Source organism: Labrus mixtus, chromosome 21 (assembly GCF_963584025.1).
Source record: "Labrus mixtus chromosome 21, fLabMix1.1, whole genome shotgun sequence".
NCBI lineage: Eukaryota > Metazoa > Chordata > Actinopteri > Labriformes > Labridae > Labrus > Labrus mixtus.
The window spans coordinates 19815622-19839645 of NC_083632.1; the positions used below are offsets into that span (position 1 = coordinate 19815622).

The 24024-nt window shown below is 40.5% G+C and overlaps 3 protein-coding genes across 4 annotated transcripts; 1 reads left to right on the top strand and 2 right to left on the bottom strand.

Annotated features, from left to right (window-relative positions):
- Positions 1-413: 413 nt before the first annotated feature.
- Positions 414-9483, bottom strand: aco2 (aconitase 2, mitochondrial). The gene is made up of 17 exons (XM_061028980.1): positions 9400-9483; positions 7514-7656; positions 6714-6972; positions 6534-6626; positions 6290-6448; positions 5998-6148; positions 5784-5888; positions 5231-5322; positions 4440-4545; positions 4171-4328; positions 3988-4061; positions 3786-3897; positions 3418-3696; positions 3136-3327; positions 2645-2777; positions 2405-2526; positions 414-2320 (listed from the first exon to the last, which is right to left on the bottom strand). Exons 1-17 carry the CDS (start codon positions 9433-9435, stop codon positions 2186-2188), a joined length of 2349 nt encoding a protein of 782 aa, XP_060884963.1. The 5' UTR covers positions 9436-9483; the 3' UTR covers positions 414-2185.
- A 425-nt stretch (positions 9484-9908) lies between these two features.
- phf5a (PHD finger protein 5A) lies at positions 9909-12138 on the top strand. The gene is made up of 4 exons (XM_061028981.1): positions 9909-10041; positions 10348-10371; positions 11451-11617; positions 11773-12138. The coding sequence occupies exons 1-4, from the start codon at positions 9990-9992 to the stop codon at positions 11860-11862; spliced, it is 333 nt and encodes a 110-aa protein (XP_060884964.1). The 5' UTR covers positions 9909-9989; the 3' UTR covers positions 11863-12138.
- Positions 12139-13229: 1091 nt separating this feature from the next.
- Positions 13230-23706, bottom strand: tefa (TEF transcription factor, PAR bZIP family member a). Of its 2 annotated transcripts, none has more exons than XM_061028828.1 (5): positions 23443-23706; positions 17787-18176; positions 16878-17098; positions 15808-16019; positions 13230-15278 (listed from the first exon to the last, which is right to left on the bottom strand). In XM_061028828.1, exons 1-5 carry the CDS (start codon positions 23516-23518, stop codon positions 15257-15259), a joined length of 921 nt encoding a protein of 306 aa, XP_060884811.1. In that variant the 5' UTR covers positions 23519-23706; the 3' UTR covers positions 13230-15256. The 2 variants fall into 2 exon arrangements, with proteins under 2 accessions (XP_060884811.1, XP_060884810.1); XM_061028827.1 differs by lacking the exon at positions 23443-23706 and adding an exon at positions 19427-19803.
- Positions 23707-24024: the final 318 nt, after the last annotated feature.

Sequence of the window (24024 nt, forward strand, 5' to 3'; positions counted from 1 at the left end):
GTTTGACATGTTACACCCTCTTAGAGAATATGAAAACAAAATATACTCTTCTCTGTTAAGGTTAAGGAGACCAGATTTATTATTTCCTCCTCCTGTTTTCCACACAAGCAAGTTCTGATGTGCATATCCACTGAGCTGCCAAGACCCTCCACATATGATACAAGGATTCATATTTTTTTAACACATTTCCAGGGATAAGAAACACTCCATACATTTCTTCCCAAATCATGAAACAAGGATGCTTTTAGTGGTAATCCTGTCTAGACTTTAATTGTAATGCTTTGTTCATGTTTCCAGGTTTACATTTCATATATTGTACTCGTGCGTTTTTAACAGAGATGACAGATCAGTGTTTCTCTGTACAAATGGAAACAAACCATACACAGATTGTAGTCACATTACTGGAGGCAGTGTTAATATATGAGATCTGTAATTGTTTATTATTGTACAACCCATTGGCATATCTGTTAAACAGAGAAGATCATCTGGGAGAGAAAAACAAAAACACGAACACTTTACATACTGTCGGTTAGAGGAAAAGAGTGGTACGACTTCACATAATGTAATGAACTTCTCCTTCACAGCTGCGTTGTGTTTACATTAGCTGGAGCAGTGACAGCAAAGATGAGGACAAAAAAATGATCTCTTTTCTGATCGGACGTAATCAAACCTCATGTTGAGGTGTTTGAGTGAATGAAAGTGAATCCATTGAAGACCAAAAGCAGCAGATACAGATATTCTGTGTTTTTCAGGAGTTACTTGCAACATGACTTTTCCTTGGGTTCAAACCTGGTAGCTTTATTTTGGGGTAAAAGTCACTTGTTGGGGCATGAAAGAGGACACAAACCGAATGTTGAACCAGTTCAAGAAGAATATGATTCTAACAAAGCCACGCCAGAGGTGAACCCTTTACAGAGAAAAAAAGCATAAATAAATAAACAATCGGCAAACAATATAATGATTTTGACCTTGTTAAGAGGGTGGGATTGTTTGCGAGGGAAGTTAAAGGATGGTGGTAGTGATTGTGTCGGGGAAGAAGAGGGTTGGTTACTGTACTCATGCACAGTATTAAAGCATCATTTTCTGTATGTTAGGAAACGTCTACAAGGGTTCTCTGAAACCGTTTGCCTGACAATATGAACTGTGATAGATAAAAACTTATTTTCTAAAAGACCGATACAAAAAACGTACTCCTTAATGCTCCTAATGTTAAAATATACAGTAACCTCTTTATGATCAATGCATCCCACTGGTTACGCTATTTTTAGATTGAGATAAATGTTGAATCCACTTTGTTGTGAAAGTGCCTAATGGACTTCCTACGGTTCCCAGAATTCATTTCAACAACTCAAAGAAACAGCTGTGTTACCTAGCAACTCCTTTATGAGTGTGAATCTAAAGAAAATGAGCTAGTTGACGAGCCCGCTGCAGTTTCTCACCATGACCACTAGGGGGCAGACAGACTGACCACAACAGTGTAAGAAAAGAAAGAGTGAATGTGTGCCCACACAAGCTTCTTTTGGATCCATGCAGTCATTGATACAACAACAACACTTAACAACTGATGGACCTAGAGGTGCAGCTGACGGCAGCCTCACCTGTTCAGGGTGGAGTGTAAATAAAGCTAGGGGCAGGTTGATTGACAAATGTTGGTTAAAGCAGGTAGTGCCATGCAGTGAGCAACACAATATTAAACATCCCCATGAGAGGGATCAGTTTTTGTGCTTAGCTATTTAAACAGCTGCAAAAAAAACACACCAGCTGGCAGGGAGTCGTGTAATCGCTTGGGTGAAAGCTGAATGTGTCAAAGTGTGTGTATCTCCCCTTTTTTCTACAACAGATTCTGTATTCTAACCAGTTATAACTGTTTTGTTTTGAAACGAAGCAGTGTTTAGTACTTTCAAGAACACTACGCACTGATATATGAAGCTTTTAGAAATATTTGACCACAGACCAATCCCTTCTGTTCCATCATCAGCATTAGCTCACAGCTTAGCCTGAAACTATTATTGACAACTCTTAAAGATATACTGACACATCTTCAGTCCAAACGTTGAGCAAATGCAGATGATAGAAAAAATAAATCATTAACAGCACTGACATTCTTCATTCCTTTTCTTCCCTCACAATATTCACCACCCTGTTTCCCCCCCTGAATATACACCTCATCCACATTTTCTCTCCTTCAATGCTGCAGCTCCTTCATCCTGTTGAGGGCGGAGCCTGCTTTGAACCAGTCGATCTGTGTCTCGTTGAAGCTGTGGTTCATCTCCAGGGTCTCCTCGCTGCCGTCGCTGTGCTTCACGAGGGCGATGAGAGGCTGCAGAGAACCAGAGGAAGAGAGACGTCAGCATAACACTAAGACGCTGTGGAAAACTTAAAAAATAACCAGGTGTTCTCGTACCTTTCCAGGAGTGAAGGTTTTGAGTCCTTGGATGGAGATCTTGTCATCGGGGCGGATCTTGTCATAGTCTGATGGGTTGTTGAAGGTCAGTGGCAGCACTCCCTGCTTCTTCAAGTTAGTCTCTGAAAACAGGAGGGAGACACATTATTTTTAATTGAGAGAACAAATATGCTAAGATCTTTTCAACAGTCTTCTCCTTTCAGATGATATCATTGTTACATTATAGACGTTGAGCAATACCGTGAATCCTGGCAAAGCTCTTGACAATGATGGCTCTTCCTCCCAGATGTCTGGGCTCCAGGGCGGCGTGCTCCCTGCTGGAGCCCTCACCGTAGTTGTCATCTCCCACCACCACCCAGGAAACACCGTTTGCCTTCAAGAAGCAGGATGGAAAAGGTCAAAAGCCCGACAGGTAAGTATGTAATGGAAAGGATTAGGAATTGTATTTTTTTGTTAATGGGACATAACGGAAAGTGGGTTTTAACTTGATGCAAATTCATGAATTACAAAATCCAGAGCAAAGTGAAAAAAAGAGGAAAAGGAATCCAAGGTGAACAAAAAATCCCCTCTACCTGAATCTGTAAATTAAACATCATGCATCCACATTATATCCTGCGATCAGCGTAAAAGAGGATGAAATGTAGCAGGAGTAGAACAGCCAGAAGAGAGAAGATAGGTGCTGCTCCGACCCAGAACTAACCAGAACCCCCTCCCCCTTTCACAGTCCTCACCTTGTAGTGACGGGCCACATCAGGAACTCCCCCGTACTCTCCCGTCAGCTGGTTCTTGATCTTGTTGATGCCGTCGTTCTCGCTGTTCACTGCACCGATCAGCATGTTGTTGGAGATGTTGTCCAGGTGCCCGCGGAACTTCAGCCAAGGTCCGGCTGCGCTGATGTGGTCTGTGGTGCATTTGCCCTTAACCTGCAGACGTAGAAGATGAGTTGAACACTTCTATTCTCCACAAAGCTGTGATAAGACAAACGTAAAAAAAAAACATTTCAATGTCCCGACCTTGATGAGGACCTTCAAGTCCTCCAGATCACCACCACTCCATCTGTCAAAAGGCTCCAGCAGCTGGAGGCGGTTGCTCTCGGGGCTGACGTTAACCTTCAGGCTCTGGCCATCAGGGGGAGGGTGCTGGTAGGTGTCCTGACCGGGGTCGAAGTCCTTGGAAGGTAGTTCGTCTCCGTTGGGGGGGTCCAGCTTGAACTTCTCTCCATTAGCGGCTGTAAGGTAATCCGTCTCTGGGTTGAAGTTCAGCGTGCCGGCGATTGCGAGGGCGGTGACAATCTGAGGTGGGAGAAGAGTTGAAAAATGGAGCTTTAAAGTTTTCAGCTTGTGTTTAAGTCTAGCAGCATGTAGGTCTGGTGCGAGTTTACCTCAGGGGAGGTTACAAAGGCGTGTGTTGCGGGGTTAGCATCATTCCTGGCTGTGAAGTTCCTGTTAAAGGAAGTGACGATTGTGTTCTTCTCTCCCTTCTTGACATCACGCCTGGATGCAAACACAAACAATTTATGAACTCACACAAAACACCTCAGTGGAATAAAGCACATTTCACATTATTGTTAAGGCTTCACCTACCTGTCCCACTGTCCAATGCAGGGTCCACATGCGTTAGCCAGGACCACGCCTCCAACATCACCCAGGATCTTTGACTGCAGGAAGAGAAAAAAAACATGTTGTAGCTTTTGTCACATCACCCAGACTTAAAACATTGTTAAAAAGAGAGAGCGAGACGCATCTCCCTGCTCTTTCAACACTCACATATCCGTCTCTTTCGATGGTGGCACGAATCTGCTCAGAGCCGGGGGTGACTGTGAACTGAGCTTTGCACGTCAGGCCTTTATCCAGAGCCTGCTTGGCCACAGAGGCGGCGCGGCCCATGTCCTCGTAGCTGGAGTTGGTGCAGCTGCCGATCAGACCTGGAAGGGGAAAACAGTCAGATGTTTAGTGAGATTCTCAGAGAGTATCTAGCCCGTTTGAAAAGTAATGACTGGAGCTGTGCAGTCTGTCTGTCCACGCTTAGCTCTTACCAACTTTCACCTCCAGCGGCCAGCCATTCTTCTCAGCCACGGCGCCTATTTCAGACACTGGGTGGGCCAGGTCAGGGGTGAAGGGTCCGTTGATGTGGGGCTTCAGCTGGAGAAACAAACAAGGAACTCAGTTACTCTCAAATAAATAAGCTGAATAATGACAGCTTGTGCAGAACCTCTCTCTTGTGTATACATTTTGCAGTCCACAGTGTTTAAATGTAAGGGAGTTATATGTAGAGAGAGACATCCAGGGAGCTATCTTGAGAGTTTGTGGTCTTCCAGCAATGGTAACAAACTCAGAGGAGTCCTATTTATACTGTTCCAAACAAGATCTGGATTTAATAAAAATGTGTATTGGCAGCTTAAGTGTGTCCCATGTTGAGATACTCTCACGTTCCCCTTTGCACTGCGTGTGCTTAAGACACTGTGCTGTCTGTCCTGAGTTTGAAAAAGTGAAAATGAAAAGTTTCCTCCAGAGTCTTATATTTCCTCTTTTAAAAGTTGTAGAACTAAATATAAGTATACAACAAATAACCTGTGACATTTCTGACTTAACAGACCATATTGGAAGTATAAAAAAACACGAACATGGTATAAAACAGACTGCTTCCTAACAAGCTATAAAAATACAATCTAATAATAATCAGATTTTTTCTGTAAAAAGTTTTTTTTCCCTCTCTGGCTACACCTCATAAACACTAAATGGTGTGAAGTGATTCTATGTTTCATGAAACCCCCTCCACTGAGAACTATCCCATGATGGAAGAGAGTATTTTTTAAAACAGACAGACCTCGTCTAGATTCAGCTCGATGAGCTGGTCGTACTCGCAGCCTTCATCTGGCACCAACAAGTGAGAGTACTCGTCCGACAGGGCAGCGATCTCTGGAAAGGAACGAGAGGGTACGAGGTTAAGATGTCGGACATCAAACTGAAAGTCTTTCAACCTCGTCACACACAAGCATACATTTTGGGGTTTAATTACATATGAAGCTCTGGGATTACATTTGTGATTTAAAGCCATTTCACTTTGTTTTATTGGCTTTATTTAAGTCTAAAACAAAACTCTGCAAGTTAGTTCATTATCTTGGATCAACTTCTCCTGGAGTCACTGTGCTGTTCTGCTTTCTTTGGATTTTTAGATGGAGCAAAAAAAATAAAATAAAAGTGACGAGTGGGATGACAAGCAGCTATTAACCGGGCGAATTGTCCAAACAAAACGTTTCCTTAGTCTGGGTATCTTGTGATTGTTCTGTCTTTACATGTCTCTGTCTCCAAACAAGCTGATAAAAGGAGAGAAAAAAAAGATTGTTGTGATATTTTAAAGGAGCAAAGCTTTCACATACCTGCACGTCCGGTCTTCTCCATATAGGTCCTCATGCGGTGGTTGTAGGGGAACACTGAGGTTGTGGCTCCAATCTCTGCTCCCATGTTGCAAATGGTGGCCATTCCTGCAAACATCAAACATGTGATTATTACTTAAGAGCCTAACAGCTGAAAATGTGACTGCAAACGTTAAAGTGTTCTATAATCAGGTCAGAAATAACGTTGTCTGCTAACCGGTGCAGGAAATGGAGTCCACTCCCGGTCCGTGGTATTCCACGATGGCTCCAGTGCCGCCCTTCACTGTCAGGATGCCCGCCACCTTCAGGATGACATCTTTAGGGGACGACCAGCCTGAGAGGCTTCCTGTCAGCTTCACACCAATCACCTTTGAGGAAGAGATTGGAGAGTTAACTATGACAAGGATGTTCAGGAGTCAGAAGAAGAACATCTACTGTTGATGTGGGGGATAAAAAGAAATTCAGTAGAAAACAAAGAATACAGACATCAGAATGTTGTTTTTACTAACCTTTGGGCACTTGAGCTCCCAAGGGATTCCTGCCATGACATCTACAGCATCTGCACCTCCAACTCCAATGCAGATGGATCCAAGTCCACCACCATTTGGAGTATGGGAATCTGTTCCAATCAGCATTACTCCAGGGTAGGCGTAGTTCTCCAGGATGATCTGATCAGAGAGCACATTCAACTTTAGCTTGTTAACATTGCTTTGATCTAACAAACAGTGATTCCAAGGCACTGAATCAAAATACCTGATGGATGATTCCAGAGCCTGGTTTCCAGAAACCAACTCCATATTTTGCCCCAGCACTGGCCAGGAAGTTGTAGACCTCCAGGTTGACTTCCTAGGATGAACAAGGCATGGTTCATTTGTTACAACATTACTTTGGAGACATCAGTATAACTGTCATGATTCTATACACGACCCTCACCTTTGCTTTGGCCAGATCGCTCACTCCCCCGGTCTGGGCCTCGATCAGGTGATCACAGTGGATGGTGGAGGGCACGGCCACCCTGGGCAGGCCGCTGCTGATGAACTGGAGCATCGCCATCTGGGCTGTGGCGTCCTGCATGGCGACACGGTCTGGACGCAGGCGCAAGTAAGTGCGACCACGATCGATATCCTGGTTGTGGGGGTCATCGAGGTGGCCGTACACGATTTTCTCTGACAAGGTGAGAGGACGGTTGAGTCTGGACGGAAAAGAAGAGAACAAGGTTTACTCGTTTGAGTTCACTGTGAAGAGGGAGAAAGTTTCAGATGGAAACAAATGATGATGATAAGAATACAGTGAGAATAAAAACTGACCAATCAAAGAAGCTAAATGGATGTGGGGTTTGATACAGTTAGCTGAACGTTTTGACATGTTTGGTATTATAAAACGTTAGAGCTGAGGTAAAGTAGAAAAGCAAATCATTCACCATGTCAACCAAACATCTTATTTTCATCTCACAGTACAATGACATTACAGGTTATTTAAGGCTAATTCAACCCTTCATTTTTGTCATCTTATAATTAGAAGTTTATGCCAGTCTACATTTTAGGAGTAATTACAGGGCTATGATAACAGAAATGGTTGATTCTGTTCACCCCCCCTCCTCCCTCTTCAACGTTAACTATGTTTAAGGACAAGCAAACAGAAGAAGAGATCTGAAATTCAAACAGATAAGGAAGCGTTGTATGAAGGCGATGTGAGCAGGGGGCAAACGTATATTAGATTAGGAGAGCACTGACCTTTTTTGCACGATGTCAACATTTGACTGGAGCTTCTCATAGTTAACGAAGGCTGTGGGCTCAAAGCGGCTCATCGACACATTGGCCTTGGCTCTGTAGGCAGCTGATACATGCAGGCGCCGCGCACCATGGCCCAGAGCCAGCTGGAGACAATTAAGACAAAAACATAGAAATATGAGCGCTATAGACAAAACATACAGTCTGCTGTGAATTCTGCACTTTCTGCCCACATACAGAATAAAAACAAAAATCTAATAGATAAGATTTCAACCAAAAAGACTTGGAGTACAATACAATATCTATATAGAAAATGACATCCTTGATGGGAGGCTAGCTTGTGAATGCAATGCTGTTCTGCTATCAGCTCTCAGGTGTCAGATATCAGGGTAACACCAGGTGAACGAGAGGCCCCTCCTTAACTCATAAACTCTGTGGGCACATTTTAAAATGTACATATGATCGATGGTAAAGTCAGGTATTAAAGGAAAAGGCATGACAGGGCAGTAGAGCCCATCAAGATAGATAAATGATTAACTTATCAAACGAGACAAAGCGAGAACAAGCTGAAGGTTTCAATGACCTGACAATGTGGGTCAAAGAGGAGCTGACAGCGAGCAGCTGAACCTACAAACATCACTCACTTGACTTTTACTGTCAAAGACCTAATAGCACAGAGCTGCTGTCAATCACCTGAGCTAAATGCTAAAACGTGAATTAGACATCAACCATGGGCCCAAAACAGTTAAAGTAGATGTCACATTTTGGTTTCATAAGTAACACTTCTAATGACTCAAGTGTCACACGACACTTTGGTTGTCGTGATTTCTCTGGCCTACAGAGATTTTATCTGTCAATATTAAAACAAGATTTTCACGTTGTCTGCTCCATTTCTTCTAAATCATCCGAATGGAGCCGACATCAAATTAAGTTTGTCTTTTTCTAGATACAAATTGAGACTCAGAAATGTGTTGATGTCAGAAAGATTTGTAGAGAATAGTCCTGATTTTGTTATATTGTCTACATGTCCTGTTTTGCTCTATTTTTATGTTTCTATGTAATTTTCAATTGGGTAAATTTTACTTGTGATAGTAAATATTTCCACTTTGTTATTTTTACTGTATTTTATTTTAACTTAGTTTAATCTCTTAAGGTGAGGTTTTGAGATAAGCCCTCATGGGTTTCTACCTCACCAAACATGTGTTTTATTTTTTTATTTTCTGTTTGACTCTTCTTCCAAAAAATTTGCAAATAAACTAAACTAAACTAAATAAACTAAACTAAACTAAATAAACTAAAGTGAACTGAAGTTGTTCAGTCAGAGGTCACATTGTAAACACCTCCAGATCCGTTATCTTCAGCTCTGCTACAAAATAAATCACGACAGCCTCAAATACCAGAAAGAGCATGTACCCACTAAAACTGACTGAACTGGTCTGTAGTATTAAAACAGTCTCTAAATGAACTGGTCAGTGTGGTTTTCTGTTTTATTTTCTAATGGTCATGTAGTCGACTCGCCCTGTGCCTGCTGGGAGCTCTAACCTTGTGGTTAACCTTGCTAAGAAACAACCAAACTCTGCCTCTAACGCTAAGCCACCTGTGTTCATTAGAAAGTTGAACGTATTGTTAACTAGTTAAGAAGTTAATCGTGTTTAATACGCCTGTGACGAACCAGCTTTTCCCCACTGGATGTGATCAACGCAGTCAGGACACGATGACCTGACGACAAGTCCATGACTGTTTAGCAGGTTATTTACCCTTACAAACCCGCTCTCTGAGCTCCAGCATTGCCAGTCTATCTCTACTTTGCATGTATCAAACATAGAACAGCAGGTGACATCATTCATTGATGTGGAAATTAGGTAAAAATGTCAAATTTCTTATCTTACCTGGAGCCGGGCAACTGTAAGACAGTAGGTTGCCATTTTGTTCACTGACAAAGATGTGACGGCGGATCGTGACGTCACCGCTTTGTAAGCCGCGGCCTCGCAGGTCCTTTAAGTACAAAATATTAACGATACTTTAAATTTTATTAAAATGATGCTACATTTAATATAAACACATACATACCCAGCCCCCCGTTTGACATAATTTCAACAGTCAGCAAAGTCATTTAAAAAAATTATTTCATAAAGGACAATATTCTTTTAAAGAATATTTCTTGTATATAGCTTCCAGGGTCTTTTCTATCACTTCTTTACAGAAGTAAACCTTGGAAAGAAAGACACATATTTAGATTAAATTAATAGTTTAACTGTTAACTGTCGTTTAATTTATTTTTAAGGCTAACATGGAGAAATATGCATCATGGAAGTATATCACTCGACAACTTAGACTGTAAACTCGACAATAATTTCCCTTTTCCTTCGTCCTGGAGCCGCTAGGTGGCGGTAATCAAACTGCTCACGTGAAGTTTTTCCGGTCAAAGTTCATGAAGAAGAAAATCAGCAGCGCTGCTTTTGCTTGACGTTAGCAGACAATGGCTAAACATCATCCAGATTTGATCTTTTGCAGAAAACAAGCCGGCGTCGGTATGTTTTGATCTATAATTTACCATATATTTATTAATACTGATTTCTACCCTGCAGCTTGATGTCTTGTTTTGCTGTTTCTTCGCGATAACTTTAGCTTCTATGCTAACATTTAGAGCATGGGTTTCATTCAAAGTATGTTAGCCGAGGTGCTAACATGACGCTATTCTTATGTCTTATGTTTAAGTTTTGCAGAATATTAACAAATTGTTTTCGCAATCTGCTGTTATGTAAATATGAGAAACAACTGTTTATTCTGATCTAAAGCAGTTCAAACAACAACCTAACTTTGTTTTCATTCCTCAGCTATCGGGAGACTTTGTGAGAAATGTAAGTGTTTCCCTCTTAATTTAACCCAGTGTTTAAACTGTTCTGGTAACTTTAAGTCAGTATTTATATTGTAGAATTTGTAATTGTTAAGTGCAGTTTGTAAAATAATTATACAGTATAACAATCACACATCCCCTCACTGTTGTTAAACTAGAAACCAAGGCAAACAAAAACTTTCATAAGGAACAATTTAAGATTGAATGCTTAAAAATATCTGAATGTAAGACTTCTGTACATTGATGCACACAAACAACCCTGATGTACAAAGTGACATTATAGTGGGATAAGGATTCATTTGAGGAAATTCTCCTAATTAAGTTTTTCACGTTTTGGTTCACATTATTTTTCAGTCACCTGCTGTTTACTTTCAGATCTCTCATTTGACTCTGATGCCAAACTGTATTTTTGTAAACCCTCACAGAGTGACTGTTTGTCATCATCGTCTTATTTTGCATGTTTTGAATAAAGATAACAAGATTTATTTCAATATATAAAGCAAGAAAAGAGAATAACATTATATCGCCCACCTGACTTACACAAACAGAGAAACAAAGTCAAAGTCAACTTTATTGTCAATTTCAAAATATGCCAGACATACAGTGGAATCGAAATTGCGTTTGTCTCTGTCCCACGGTGCAATACAACCAAAATAAGATGAAATAAAATAGGATAAAATAAGATAAATAATATTTACAGTAATAAATTCTACAACAACAATAACAACAACACAATTAATCAATAACATTACAAAAGGTCTCAGGGTTACTGGCTCCTGAGGTAACAATGTGTTTTTAAAAACCGAGTCACTAGAAATCATGTGATGATTAATTACAACTTTGGCTCTGGTTTTCCAGATTGTTGTGTTTGTCACACATTACCAGGCAGACAAGTCTTCCCTTGTTTTCAGAAAAACACTCCATGCATCACTGTATTATAACTACTGACCACATTAAAACCTACACCAGCGATTTTAGATCTGACATGTTTAGTGCAGCAGCAGCAGTATAGGAAAAAAGTGTTTTAAAGCTTTGTCATTGGTACAATAAGTCATCTGTGCTCCTTTCCCTGCTCCTTCTAAGGTGACGGTAAATGTGTCATCTGCGATTCCTATGTGAGGCCGTGCACGCTGGTGCGCATCTGTGATGAGTGTAACTACGGCTCCTATCAGGGGCGCTGTGTCATCTGTGGAGGGCCTGGAGTATCTGACGCCTACTACTGCAAAGAGTGCACCATCCAGGAGAAAGATGTGAGCACACTGTTTGTAATTGTTACTAAGCACAGAAACAACTCATACTAATCTTTTTAACTTGCAATCATTTGGATTTAGAAAGCTAAAGATAGTAAGTGTTACTTACCCACCGTTAATAAAACAACTTTTTCTCCTCTTTGTTTCCTTTACAGCGGGATGGCTGTCCTAAGATTGTGAATTTGGGAAGCTCCAAAACAGATCTGTTTTATGAAAGGAAGAAGTATGGTTTCAAGAAGAGGTGAAGACGCTACATCCTGGTCTTTGTTGTGGTTGTTCGGCTTTTGCAGATTTTTTTTTTTAACCTAAAGAAACTTTTTTTTCTGACTTGTCAATAAAGCTCTCTTTTGTATTTCCTTCTTTAACTCTGAGTGGCTGCTTGGTATTTATACTTTAGTATCCTCATGGTCAGGCTTACATGAAGTCCAGCTACAGGGTGTTACAACCCCAGAAAGGTCAGTAACAGAAACCAGATGGTGTACTATAAATTACATGGAAAATATAAAGACATTGTAACCCTTTCATAGACATTCAGTGTAAAGCTGTTATGAAATCTTTAATTGTGCATCACAGACAGCTGGTTGGTATTGATTGCATATAGTTTTGTTATTTGCTAAACATAATTATGTCAGCCATTCACATCTACATCAAATTCATCTAGCAAAGTCTGGTGTCTTTCATGCACCATTCAGTTCACTTGTGTTAACTAAGCGCCTGACTCAGCTTTGTTCAGCTCAAGTTTTGAGCAGTGTGAAACTTTGTTCTCTCTAAACTTCCTCCACCAGATGGCAGCAACCAGAGACAATCCTTATTAGAAAAACATTAATTTAAAGAGGGCCAGGAATGGCAGCAAAACATATGTTTTGGTTTTTTTTGTCCTCTAAATCAGGGGTTCCCAAACTTTTCAGGTGGTAACCCCCAAAATAAGGGTGACAGAAACTGGGGACCCCCCACTGTTCTTTAAGGTGGTTAGTTAGGTATATAACGTAGCAACAGCCACACACACACTAATAAACCTATCCAAAAACGAGTAACAAAATAATACAACAGCCTAAAAGAATTCAAAATTTAATTTCACTTAATGATACTGTCTTATATGACATTGGACTACTTTTTGTATATTTAAAAAATGGGTAAACATATATACTTATGCCCTTTTAAATGATATTTTAATTTTTTATGGAAGGCATCTCGCGACCCCCCTCTTGGTGGCTGGCGACCCCCACTTTGGGAACCACTGCTCTAAATTATGCCTGTACAGGACGCCAGACAATCATAGGGCTGACATGTAGAGACAGACATCCAGCCACACTCCACATACACATCTACGGGCGATTTAGAGTCACCAATTAACCGAACAAGCATGTCTGGACTGTGGGAGGAAGCCGGAGTACCCGAAAGGAACCCACTCATGCACGGGCAGCACTTGCAAACTCCTTCGAAGGGGACTTGAACCAGGAACCTTCTTACTGTGGGGCAACAGCACTAACCACTTCACTCAAGCAAACTGTCAAAATCATTCCAAAGAAGTAAAGTAACACAGCACTGTTACACTCTGTGAGCAACTTTATTTTTACATAATGTATATACAAGACACAAAAGGTAGCCACACTCAAAATGTCAATATGTTTTAATACAGAGAAATATAAAGACAGATCCAGGAAGGTTAGAAACAACCCGCCCCCCAATGTTAACAAATTGACCTGTTCCAGATAAAAGTCAGATGACATCTTTATTACAGCAGAAAATATTTAATAAATGATTAAGACCGGTTAGGAAGACCATTATCATTCATGATAGAACTCTGGTAAATATAGATATTTTATAATTACACTTGTGACCCAGAGAACATGATTTATTCTGACTGAAATCAGAGACGCTGGGAGTAAGAGCACTTCCACAGAAATCTGTGGAGACAATCGTGTCACTCCTCACTTTCACTTCAAAAACTGAAGAGAAATCAAAAGAAGTTTTACACGCTGCAACAAGAAGATACTTGTTTAAAAAATTCATGACAGATGACATTTTATTTTTTTTCCTGTAATAACATTCCCCACACTCAGAAAACCCCTTTCCGCTTTCATAATATTGAATGTATTTTGGTTAAAAGTCACTGCGTCTAAGAAAGGAAGCACAGCAGAACAGAAAAACTAAATGTTCCCTTTTTTTTTTTTTTTCAGAAGTGGACAGAAAATGTACCCTGGTGTTAATAACACATTTCATCTGTGACACTATGTTATTCATTATGTCCCCTGTAAACTGGCAGACTGCGTACTGCATTGAAATGGCTTTAAGAGTTTTTTGGGGGGTTCCTTGTAGAAAACTGTAGATAAAGTCTGCACCTACTGAGGCTACACACATCTGTCAAAATGAATCAAATAAATTATACTGCAGGAGAAACCGCCAGCTCACAAGCCTCTGAAAAACACAGATGACATTCAGACATAAATGTAAAAGAAAAGATGATTGAGTGAAATGTATACTCTGAAACAGCCTCGTAAACACTTCATACATTCCCGTGATATTTTCTGTGTATTGGAGAATATTCCGTTTTTGTGATTCATGAAGCTTTTTTTGATTTAACTAGCTACATACTTCATTCTGAGCTCACTTCTCTTAGGCTTAAGAGTCAAACATTTCCCCTTCAGCTGCCTTTGAATAAGGCACTGATTCAAGTCCTGTAAGCCCCTCAACAATCTACCTTAACCACACGTTTGAAAACATTTGACATTCTGTTGTTGTGAGTGAAGAGGTCAACTCATCAAGGAGTGAATGGAGGCTTAGCGGCTGTTCAAAGACTTTACTAGCCCACTTTCTTAGGCTTTAATGTCATGTGAAACTAAAGTGGAGATAGAACAATATTATGCTACAACTATTTACAGTTAATGCACGAGAGGATTCTACACGGGACGTTTCCAAAAGCATTAAACACGAGAGGACGAGTCAGCACTGAACACCTGTAGAGTGAGGCAGGCGACTACTACGGCACAAGAGCGACAGTGAGACACAAACGCACAGAGCAGCTCTGTGCCGCCGACGCTTTACATAAAGAGAAGTGAACATAGCTGTATTTTTTTTTTTTTGCCATGTCACTGTTATACCCTGAAGAAGCTTGATTTATTGGAAATGTCACAGTCAAAAGTTTTGCATCTCTGAATGCAATGATCTCAATCATATATGGAAAGAACTGGAAGCAGGCTGCAAATGTGTTTCTACAAAACTATAATATATGACTTCTAGTCAGAACTATTCCAACTGCTACTTTATACTACCCATTTAATTTAAGAATGAAGATAAAACCCACAGTTCTCCATAAAAATAAAAATGAAACATGATCTCTTACGGCTGAAGGCATACAAACATCATACGCAAGGACTTGAAACTCCTCTCTCGATGCCAACCTCTCACATGGATGGGTAAAAACAATTCATTAAAAAAAAAAAGCAAAAGAAATAAAACATACAGGCAGGCATCTAGTCTCCAAGGGCTATTGCCATGGCAACATCAGTCACACCCTAACACATGCTCTCCTCCTCTTCGTCCTCTTCGTCCGCTCGATTCTAGTATTTTCGCACACCATCCCCAACTGGTTGGATTTATTTATTCATAGAGAAATAAATGAATAAATCAAACTGCTGTCTATTGGTCTTCCGGCATGGCGCTTGAAAGAGAAGAGAAAAGGGATGAATGACAGGAGGAAGAGGAGGGAGAGAGGTCAACATTTTACAAATCACATGGATTCTGGTTTTGAACTCGATACATCAGTCCTATGAGAGTATTCCTCTCCCTCCCCTTCCTGTGGCTAACTCTCCCCGTACAGCTGTCCAGTAATTCTGTATAAAACCAGGACCACTGTGTTCAGAAAGTTTGTTTTCTTTCAATACCATCAGTTTTAAAACCATGCATGTCCATCCCCATTATATCAGTGACCCATAGTATACAAAAGTGCTGAAAAAAATTGTACATCTCAAATCTCATTCTTAACCCAACGTTAAAAAAAGTGTATTGTTGTTGCCGTGGCATCAAAACAAGTATTAATTATGTTTTATACTACAATCGTATCGAGGCTTCGAATTCTGGTATGATGACAGCCCTAATCAGGACTGCTTCTGTGTTTTCCCTGACGTGTGGAAACTGATGCTGTGCTGTCTGCTATGTGCGTCTCCAGTTACACTCTCATGGTCCCTTACAGTGGTCCAAATTTGTCCTCGTAGCGCCCGGCGATGTTCTTGTAACGGGCTGACTCCTTCCGTAGGTCGGAGACTTCTGACCTCAGCGCTTGGTTCTCGCGCTCCAAGAAGGCTGCTCGCACCGTGATCTGGTTCTCCTTTAACCGGCGGGCGTCACGTGAGCGTTTGGCTGCCACGTTGTTCTTCTTCCTCCTCTGCCAGTACTTGTCATCCTGGAAGGGGACAGGAGGAGAGTTTGGATTAAATCAAGAAAAAAAAAACAGCAGATCCTGACATTCTTTCTGATGACACCCAAATGAGTAACATGGCCGACATCCAGGCTCCTTTGTGCTGTAAACAAAGCCTGTGTTCTCAGGCAGTCTGGAGAGGGAAGAAAACATTGATTTGAAGATTTTCAGGCTGCTGAGTCATTGTGACTCTCCAGAACTGTAGAAGTGTTGTCACTGTGACGAAGCTTGGTTTCTACCCCGAAATCTGATTGTCTTATTTACAATATGTTGAAGCATGCCTGCCAAGGGTTGGTCAAAATCTTCAGGCACGTTTTAGCCCAAATCCTTAACTCAATCACATCAATGAATAGCAATGAATGTTCCCTGTAATCTTTTTCCTGATTTTGTCCTAAATATCCAGCAGGGAATCATCCTCATACAGCTTTCTTTTAACCTAATAATCTATCATTGTAATGTTTGACCATCGAAATGTAAACCTAAGGGTGTTTCAGTGTGCAGCTGCCTCATTTGACACCAACCAAGTAGCAGAGTGGACATTAAATTACTATATAGAAATAATCAATCTTATTCCTCATTGTCTCGTTTAACTTGCATGTCATCATTATCATTTCTGTCTTTTCATAACCAACTAAAAATGCCAGGAGTTTTTATAAACACATGAGCCAAAGTCACGACATAAACTTGTTTACAGTTGCCTAAGATTAGTCCACTGTGATATCCACAATTATTTAAAATGTAAAAGTCATTACTTTAAGGGGTTTTACTTATTGGGGTGTTTTTCGATAAAGAAAACAGCTAAAACAAAGTGATGTTAACTGTGAAAACACTCCTTCAGCATACCTTCTGTTCTTCAGGCACAAACACCTTCTTGGCCTTCTTGATCATAGGCTGAGGCTTGAGCTCATCGTCAGTGAATTTGTGTTTGCGGGGGTCAAAGAGTTCGCCTCCAGGCACGCTGGACAGGACCAAGTCTGTGGGATCTGGCTCGTAATTCATATCCACCTCAATCTCATCAGGGTCGACGGGCTCGGGTGTTGCTCTGTCGTCTTCGGTGGTCACCTCTGAGTTAATAGAAAAGGAACATGAGTACTGAAATATTGAACATCTGCAGAAGATATTGCTTTTTGGAAATTATATCAATATTTAGTATCTTTTCACGTGTATACATAAAAACAGATTTCATATGAAAAAAAGTTATGATTGGCTGAGCTTTAGAAAATGTCAGTTAGGGACAAAAGATGAGGCTGCCTCTCTGAGAAATAACCAGTTTATACATGTCTGTATATTAACATTTAAAAGTAGTGTACATTGACAGTAACCTGCAACAAGGCTACATGTAGGACTGCTCTTCTTAAACACTACAATGAATGTGGGAGGGTTCAACATGCACAGACTGACGATTGTCCGGCTGTTAACACTACTATCTTTGCTATGCAGAAGCACCAACATCTATTTCTGTCTTCCCATCAACCGTCCCCACCCAGGGCTTGTTCCAGGGAAGACTGACCATAAGAAATCAGTCCAGTGCATCAGTATAACATGTTTGCCTGAAATCTGTGTGAGAGCCAAATGACATTCCTAATTGTAAAATTTTAACTGCTGGAAAATAATTTTGAGGTAACTGATTAGTAGCAGAAGTGGCTAAAGGCTAACATGACAGGCCATCAGACTCAAAGCAGTAATACTTGATTAGGTCTTTTTTATTATTGAGAGAACATTTCAATTTCTGCTCCTCCACCCTGCACTCACCTGCAACGACATCACAGATGACCTCAGAGTCACCCTTGATGATCACAAGCTCCTCATCACACTTGTCCAGTTCCTGAATGGGCAGCAGAGACACTGTGGACAAATTCACTGACTTTGTGACCTTCAGCTGTGTAGAGGGGATGGCTTTTATTTTCTCTGTCTTAACAGAACCTTCCCGGCTGCCCTTTAGGGCGTCCTCGTCAGGCAATGTGGCTATGCCATTTTCCATGAGGAACTCTTCAAGGTCCATGTACTCCAGGTGGAAGTGTTCTCCGTCATAGGGAATGGTTTTCTCCCAGATAGCGGGGGTCAGGGCGGCCGAAGGACCCATATCGCTCCCTCCTCCAAGGTCAACATTATCTCCCAGACCCAGCTTGTCTTTGTCAGTGTCTGAAACACAAGAAGAGACACACACGTCACAAACAGTTTTCACAGAGAAGTCATGGCCCATATTGACAAAATCATTATGTGTCCAGTGTCATGGGGGAGAAGTGCTTCTCAACCAAGCACATATTTTCCCCTTTAAAATAAATAGGACTTCTATTTTTTACCCAACAGAAACCCCTTGCAGAGAGCTAAATTGGTGCTGAACCCAGAACTATATTCAGTGTTTCCCCTAGGTTTACAGCTTTTTTTTTTGGGGGGGGGGGGGGGATCTTGGTGTTCATGGGTTACTTTTAAAGACAGCTGTCCTTTTCTATCAGAAAGGTCTCTTTAATTGACTTATTTCCCTGAATACTGACTCTATCCACTATCCTATCTCTACAATAAAGGCACAAAAAGCCCAAAAATAATAAATATATATATTTATTTATTTTTACTTGACCTTCAAGGGCCGCATATTCCCCTAATATAGTGGTAGGGGAAACACTGATATTTATTTAACTATCTACAGAAAAAGGGCCCCATCGAAACAATGATAGGTGAAAAGTTTTCAAGTCAAAGTTGCTATAAAACCTCTTAATTTAGCAGCAACTTTTACAGTCAATACACTAGCTGAGCTTCCTCACTGATTTCAGTACTGTTTTATTGCTTTCCATTAAAATTATCACATCTTGCAAATGTGGAAAACACTTTCTTAAAATTAAGAAAGATGTGAGATAAGATGAGAGTTTTGTTTGTCGTGAAACGAAAATACACAAGTTTATTTACATATTGTAAGAGCAAGTAAGGAATGATGTAAGAGCAAGAAATGACAATGAATGTATTGGGTTAAAGGAACTTCCTGCCAACAAAACACCAACGCAAATGAGAGCGGATTAGAAAAGTCTGGATGGTAGTGAGGAAACTTATTTAGAAACCATTAAAGCTGTGGTGAGGTGTCAGGTTGATTCTGACAGTCCATGAAACATTAAAAACACATCTGACAACCTGTTTGAGTATGTTCTTAACTCCAACAATAAAAAGCCAAAGCATTATGCCACCACATGTTTCTGTTTAAACTATCAATTACAACAAATCGATATTGTCATCTTATTAAGCAGGCATATAAAGGCTCTCTTCCCCGCACACCAGGTAGGTAACATACAAAGTCAGGGGGCCGCAAATGGACCTGGACACAATGTCCTTTACATTGTAATGATACCATCTGGTCTCCTGTGTTTAGCCCACGCCACATCCCGCTCATTCACTGCACGTACCGTCGTCTCCGTCCAGTATATTCGGCGGAGGCATCTCCATTACTTTCTTCAAAACCACCGGGAATGAACTCGGGGCCCCGGTGGTCGTTTCCAGAGTGACAACAATTGGCTCTCCCGACATTTTGCCGCTTGTTGTTGTCGTTGACCAAGAAGCTAGCTCAGCAACAGTCCTGTTTGTCGACAATGTTCGAGTTATCAAGCCGGGTTCACTACGGACCGTGGCTCTACTTAACGTCTTACAAACAAAACACGCTTAAATGTTAAAAAAAAAACCAAAAAAACATCTAAGGTAGGAGCATCCAAATCTTTTGCCGAGTTTTTGTCCCACTTGCTTGAAGAATGTGATATGATATCCACCTCCTAGCCCTCCCAGCTCTGTGTTGACGAATAGCGGACTGAGCCCAGTTGTTATGAATATTCATTAAAAATGAAGGCGGGAATTCCAGCCAGCAGCCAATCACGGTCATCAGCAGAACGCTAGCTGAGATCTCATTGGTTGACCGAATTATATATGTTGCGCTTGACACAGTAACACAAGATGTCACGTATAGAACACGTTAACTCGTATAGCTGTGCAGTCTGACCTAATTCTCCACTGACTGCAGTGACCGGTGAGGTCCAAGTTCGCTTTTCTAGTGTCCACGTTGAATATTTTCATATTAAAAGGCACAGACAAACGCATATGTATGACTTTACACGACATAAAAAGGTTTATGCGGTAACCGTCAGTGAATACGTAGGTTATTTGCAGTGCAATACGCATTCCTCCATAAATATAGCCTTTGCCCCCTTTCACCTTTTTTCTCAGGACATTCCGTTCGCTTTTTAACTCATGTCAGAACAATGTCTATAGAGGAACATACAACGTATAGCCAGAGACGTTTATATATGGTGCATCAGGAGCCCCTTTCACATGCCAAAACATGTGCAGCGTTGGCTTTTGCATTATCTACGGGCTGTGTCCAATGAAGCCGCGCCATACCTTCCCCCATGCAGCCCAACATACAGGCAAAAGTCTACACACCACAGCCTAACTTTGTAGTTGCCACAACAGCAGAAATAAAGTAAAATAAACAGCATAACAACTTCTTGATCCTTAGGCTATATGTTAAAGTGTGGAAACATTATATTTTGTACTATTATTGAGGAAACAAAACAGGATGTATGTGTTCTTGATCTTTAAAAACACAGATCTACTGGGAGAACATCCTGTTCCGCCTGAAATATGAATTCAGTTGAATACCCTAAACATCAGACATCAGTGTGTGTTTTGCTTTTGACATTAAATTGGTCACGGAGTCTGTTCCAACCTCAGTAAGATGAGTAGCAAACAGTAGCTCACGACAGTCAAACTTGAGGAGGTTGTAAAGGAGGGACAAGCAACACACACACACACACACACACACACACACACACACACACACACACACACACACACACACACACACACACACACACACACACACACACACACACACACACACACACACACACACACACTCTGTTTTAGGCACAACATGGAAATACAAAACCTTCAAGGTCAGATGATAGAGAGAGCAAACATTCCACAGTGCTTCATTTGAAGCCTTTGAGAAAAGATCAACAAACTACTTGAGAAGTATCTCTAGTCAAAATGTCTTTATTAATGACATATTACCATGCACTGTTCAGAGGCCTGTGTGTAAGTGGTAGGAAACATCCTCTCTGCTTGTTACTTCACATAAATACACTCTTTAAAAAGTTAAAAGCACACTGATATTTTTAACCAATTAATGATTGATGATTAATAAGTCTCCTAACTTTGTCCGTATTGACAGATTTTTCTCTGAGATGCCTAGGGGCTCTTTTCTGCACCAACCATCACAATGAGTTGTTTAAAGTTACAGTACCTGTAAGCTAGGTCAAATGTATAGACTTTGACTGCCAGACAGCACAAACAGGCTCATGTGTGCTACATGCAAGACTATAGATTCAATCACGTTACAGTTCTGGCAAAGAATTACAAGTAAAATGGTTTTCTCTGAAAAAGTAATGACCATGCAGTAGGAACTGGTCATTTAAAACATGAAGTTACATTCATGTATTACAGTCAGGAAAGTTTGCTGCATATTTTCTTGGTTCTGGGAACTTTACAGACTGTGGGTGTTGCTCATAAAATGTTATAATTCAGCATCTGAAACAGTGAATATAATCAGACAGTATGAGAGAAGAAAAACAGCTCCAGAGCCCGCGGATCAGATCATACTTAATACATGGACATGGTTTTCTGTAGGTGCTACATTATACACAATCTAAAAATATAACCACACTACTTTGAAGCTAACCATTATCAGATGAATAAGAATGAAATCTGCTCTGTCATGGCGACTCATGTGTTTCTGTGTGTTCTTGTACATCATGTTCCCCTCTTGGTCAACAGGACTGTTAGATTATTCTGATGTATTTTTCAGAGTAGCCTAAAGCACCAGTTAGGCCAATGCTCAAATTTAATTTCCACATTGGTATCAAAGGCATGTGACATGTGTCATGTTCCTTCATGCCTGCATCTCAGACAGCTCTTTAAAACAGTTCATATGAATGTCCTCAAATTGCTCTTACAGCCTTGAAATTATCAAATATGTTTGTGATTAGTAGCCTAGTTACATTTTATGCTTTGTGTATGGTTACAGTTGGGGACATCACAGACCTTTCACCAGAAGACAAATTAGATTATTGACAGGTCAGTTATTATAGCCTACTTTCAGCTGGGTTCTTGAAAAAGAAAATCTGCTGTAGCAAAATACATTCAAGCCAAAATTAGGTCTAACAGAGCCCTCTAGTGATTAAATCATGAAGCTACAAAAAAAAAAAAAAAAAACATCCACTCAATACTGAGAGATGAGAGCATGTGACAAACACACTGAGTTATAACAGAGAACCAGCACCACCTATATTCAACCATACATCACCAGGATAATTCAAAGGACCATCGATGTTATTTGGTGCATTGTTTTATTAGGTCACTATGTCCCACCTGCAGGATCTTTCAGAGAAATAAAAATGCGGCAGAGTTCTCAAAATTAGCCTTTAAACATGTGCTCCCCATTTACTGTACATATATTCTAGTTTTATTTCATTTTTTTGGTTCTTAATTGCACTGTACGTTGTTACTCTTATCTTCTATACTATTTTTTATTTTTGCATTGTTAAGGAGAGCTTGGAACACAAAAATGTCATTGCCAGCTATGACTGCTTTGCCTGTTATGTTGTGCATTTGACTAATAAAGATAACTTGAACTTGAACATAAAGCGGCAAGGTTCCATTTGTTTAAGAATCTTCAAACGGAGAGAGAGGCCTGTCTGGTTTTGTCACTATGCTGACAACCCATTTTACACTGAGACTTGTTTGCACTGGGTTTTACATAAATGATAAGAGATCAGAGCAGCCTGAGTGGCTGTTTGTTCCAGTTTCCTTACGCTTGAGGTGTTGCTTTCAAAACATGACTGTAATGATCAGCAACATTAACAATCGATGGAAATGCAGAAATGGGGTTATCCAGGTTTGTTAGGCTAATGTATGGATTTCAAGTAAACCAATAGTGAGTCATTCATTAACATTAGCTAATGAAACTGTTTTCCTGATCGATCTTGATGTCAGCACCTCTCTAAAGAAAATTAAAGATTTAAAGGCAGAGGTACACAAACTCTCTTTTTTTTCAGTCTTGTGGTAGGCCTATCTAATTGGAATGCAAGTATAAATAGCTTTTTTTGTTTTTTGAGGGAGGTTCATTAAAATAATTCGCCAAACCTTTGGATTCAAACCAGATCCTGGGAACAGACACCTAGGTCCAGCAGGTCAGTAGCTCAGCTGACAGGGATTACGCAACAAACACGCAGTTGTTTGCAGATACTTGGAGAACACTTTAAAAGGTACTTCGGCAGACACATAAATTAGTAGGCTTAGTCTCGGTGATGCATGTGTCTTGAATTGAAAACCAAAGGAGATAAATTCACTGTTTTAATTGACTGCCACTTACCATTTTCGTCAAAATTCGGGAGAGTAAATGGATGCTCAAGAATAGCCTTGAAAATCTCCGGGATCTCTGAAGTCATTTTCCTTGCTTATATATTGCAATAATAACAAATTATTTCAGAGTTAATCTGTTGCTCTGGTGAAGCTTTAAATGAGTAAAATAAAGTAAAAGCAGACCACACACGACCAGTGAGGTCGACTGGCGTTTACCCTCGCCTGGCAGCTTTCATAACCTGTAGAAAATATCAAACCGCAGACGATTCATACTCTGTGAGCTCTTCGCAAGTTACTTAACGTGGTCCCGCCCCCCAGCTCCCGTCCAACCAATCAGCAACTTACCTCAACCACCTCCCGACGGAAAGAGCGTCTATTGGTCAAAGTGCGTTTCTATCGCAACAGTGAAAGCCAATATCAAGCTGTTTCTGCTACCTAAGGAAAAAAAAGTGGCGAGCACAAAGGAAGACAGTTATGTAAGCTAATAAATTGGATATAAAACACGAAATAATATTACTAATTATTGTTTGGTGAATTACAAATAGCCTAATAACAACAAATGTCTATTACTATGAAAAGGTCACAATGCAGG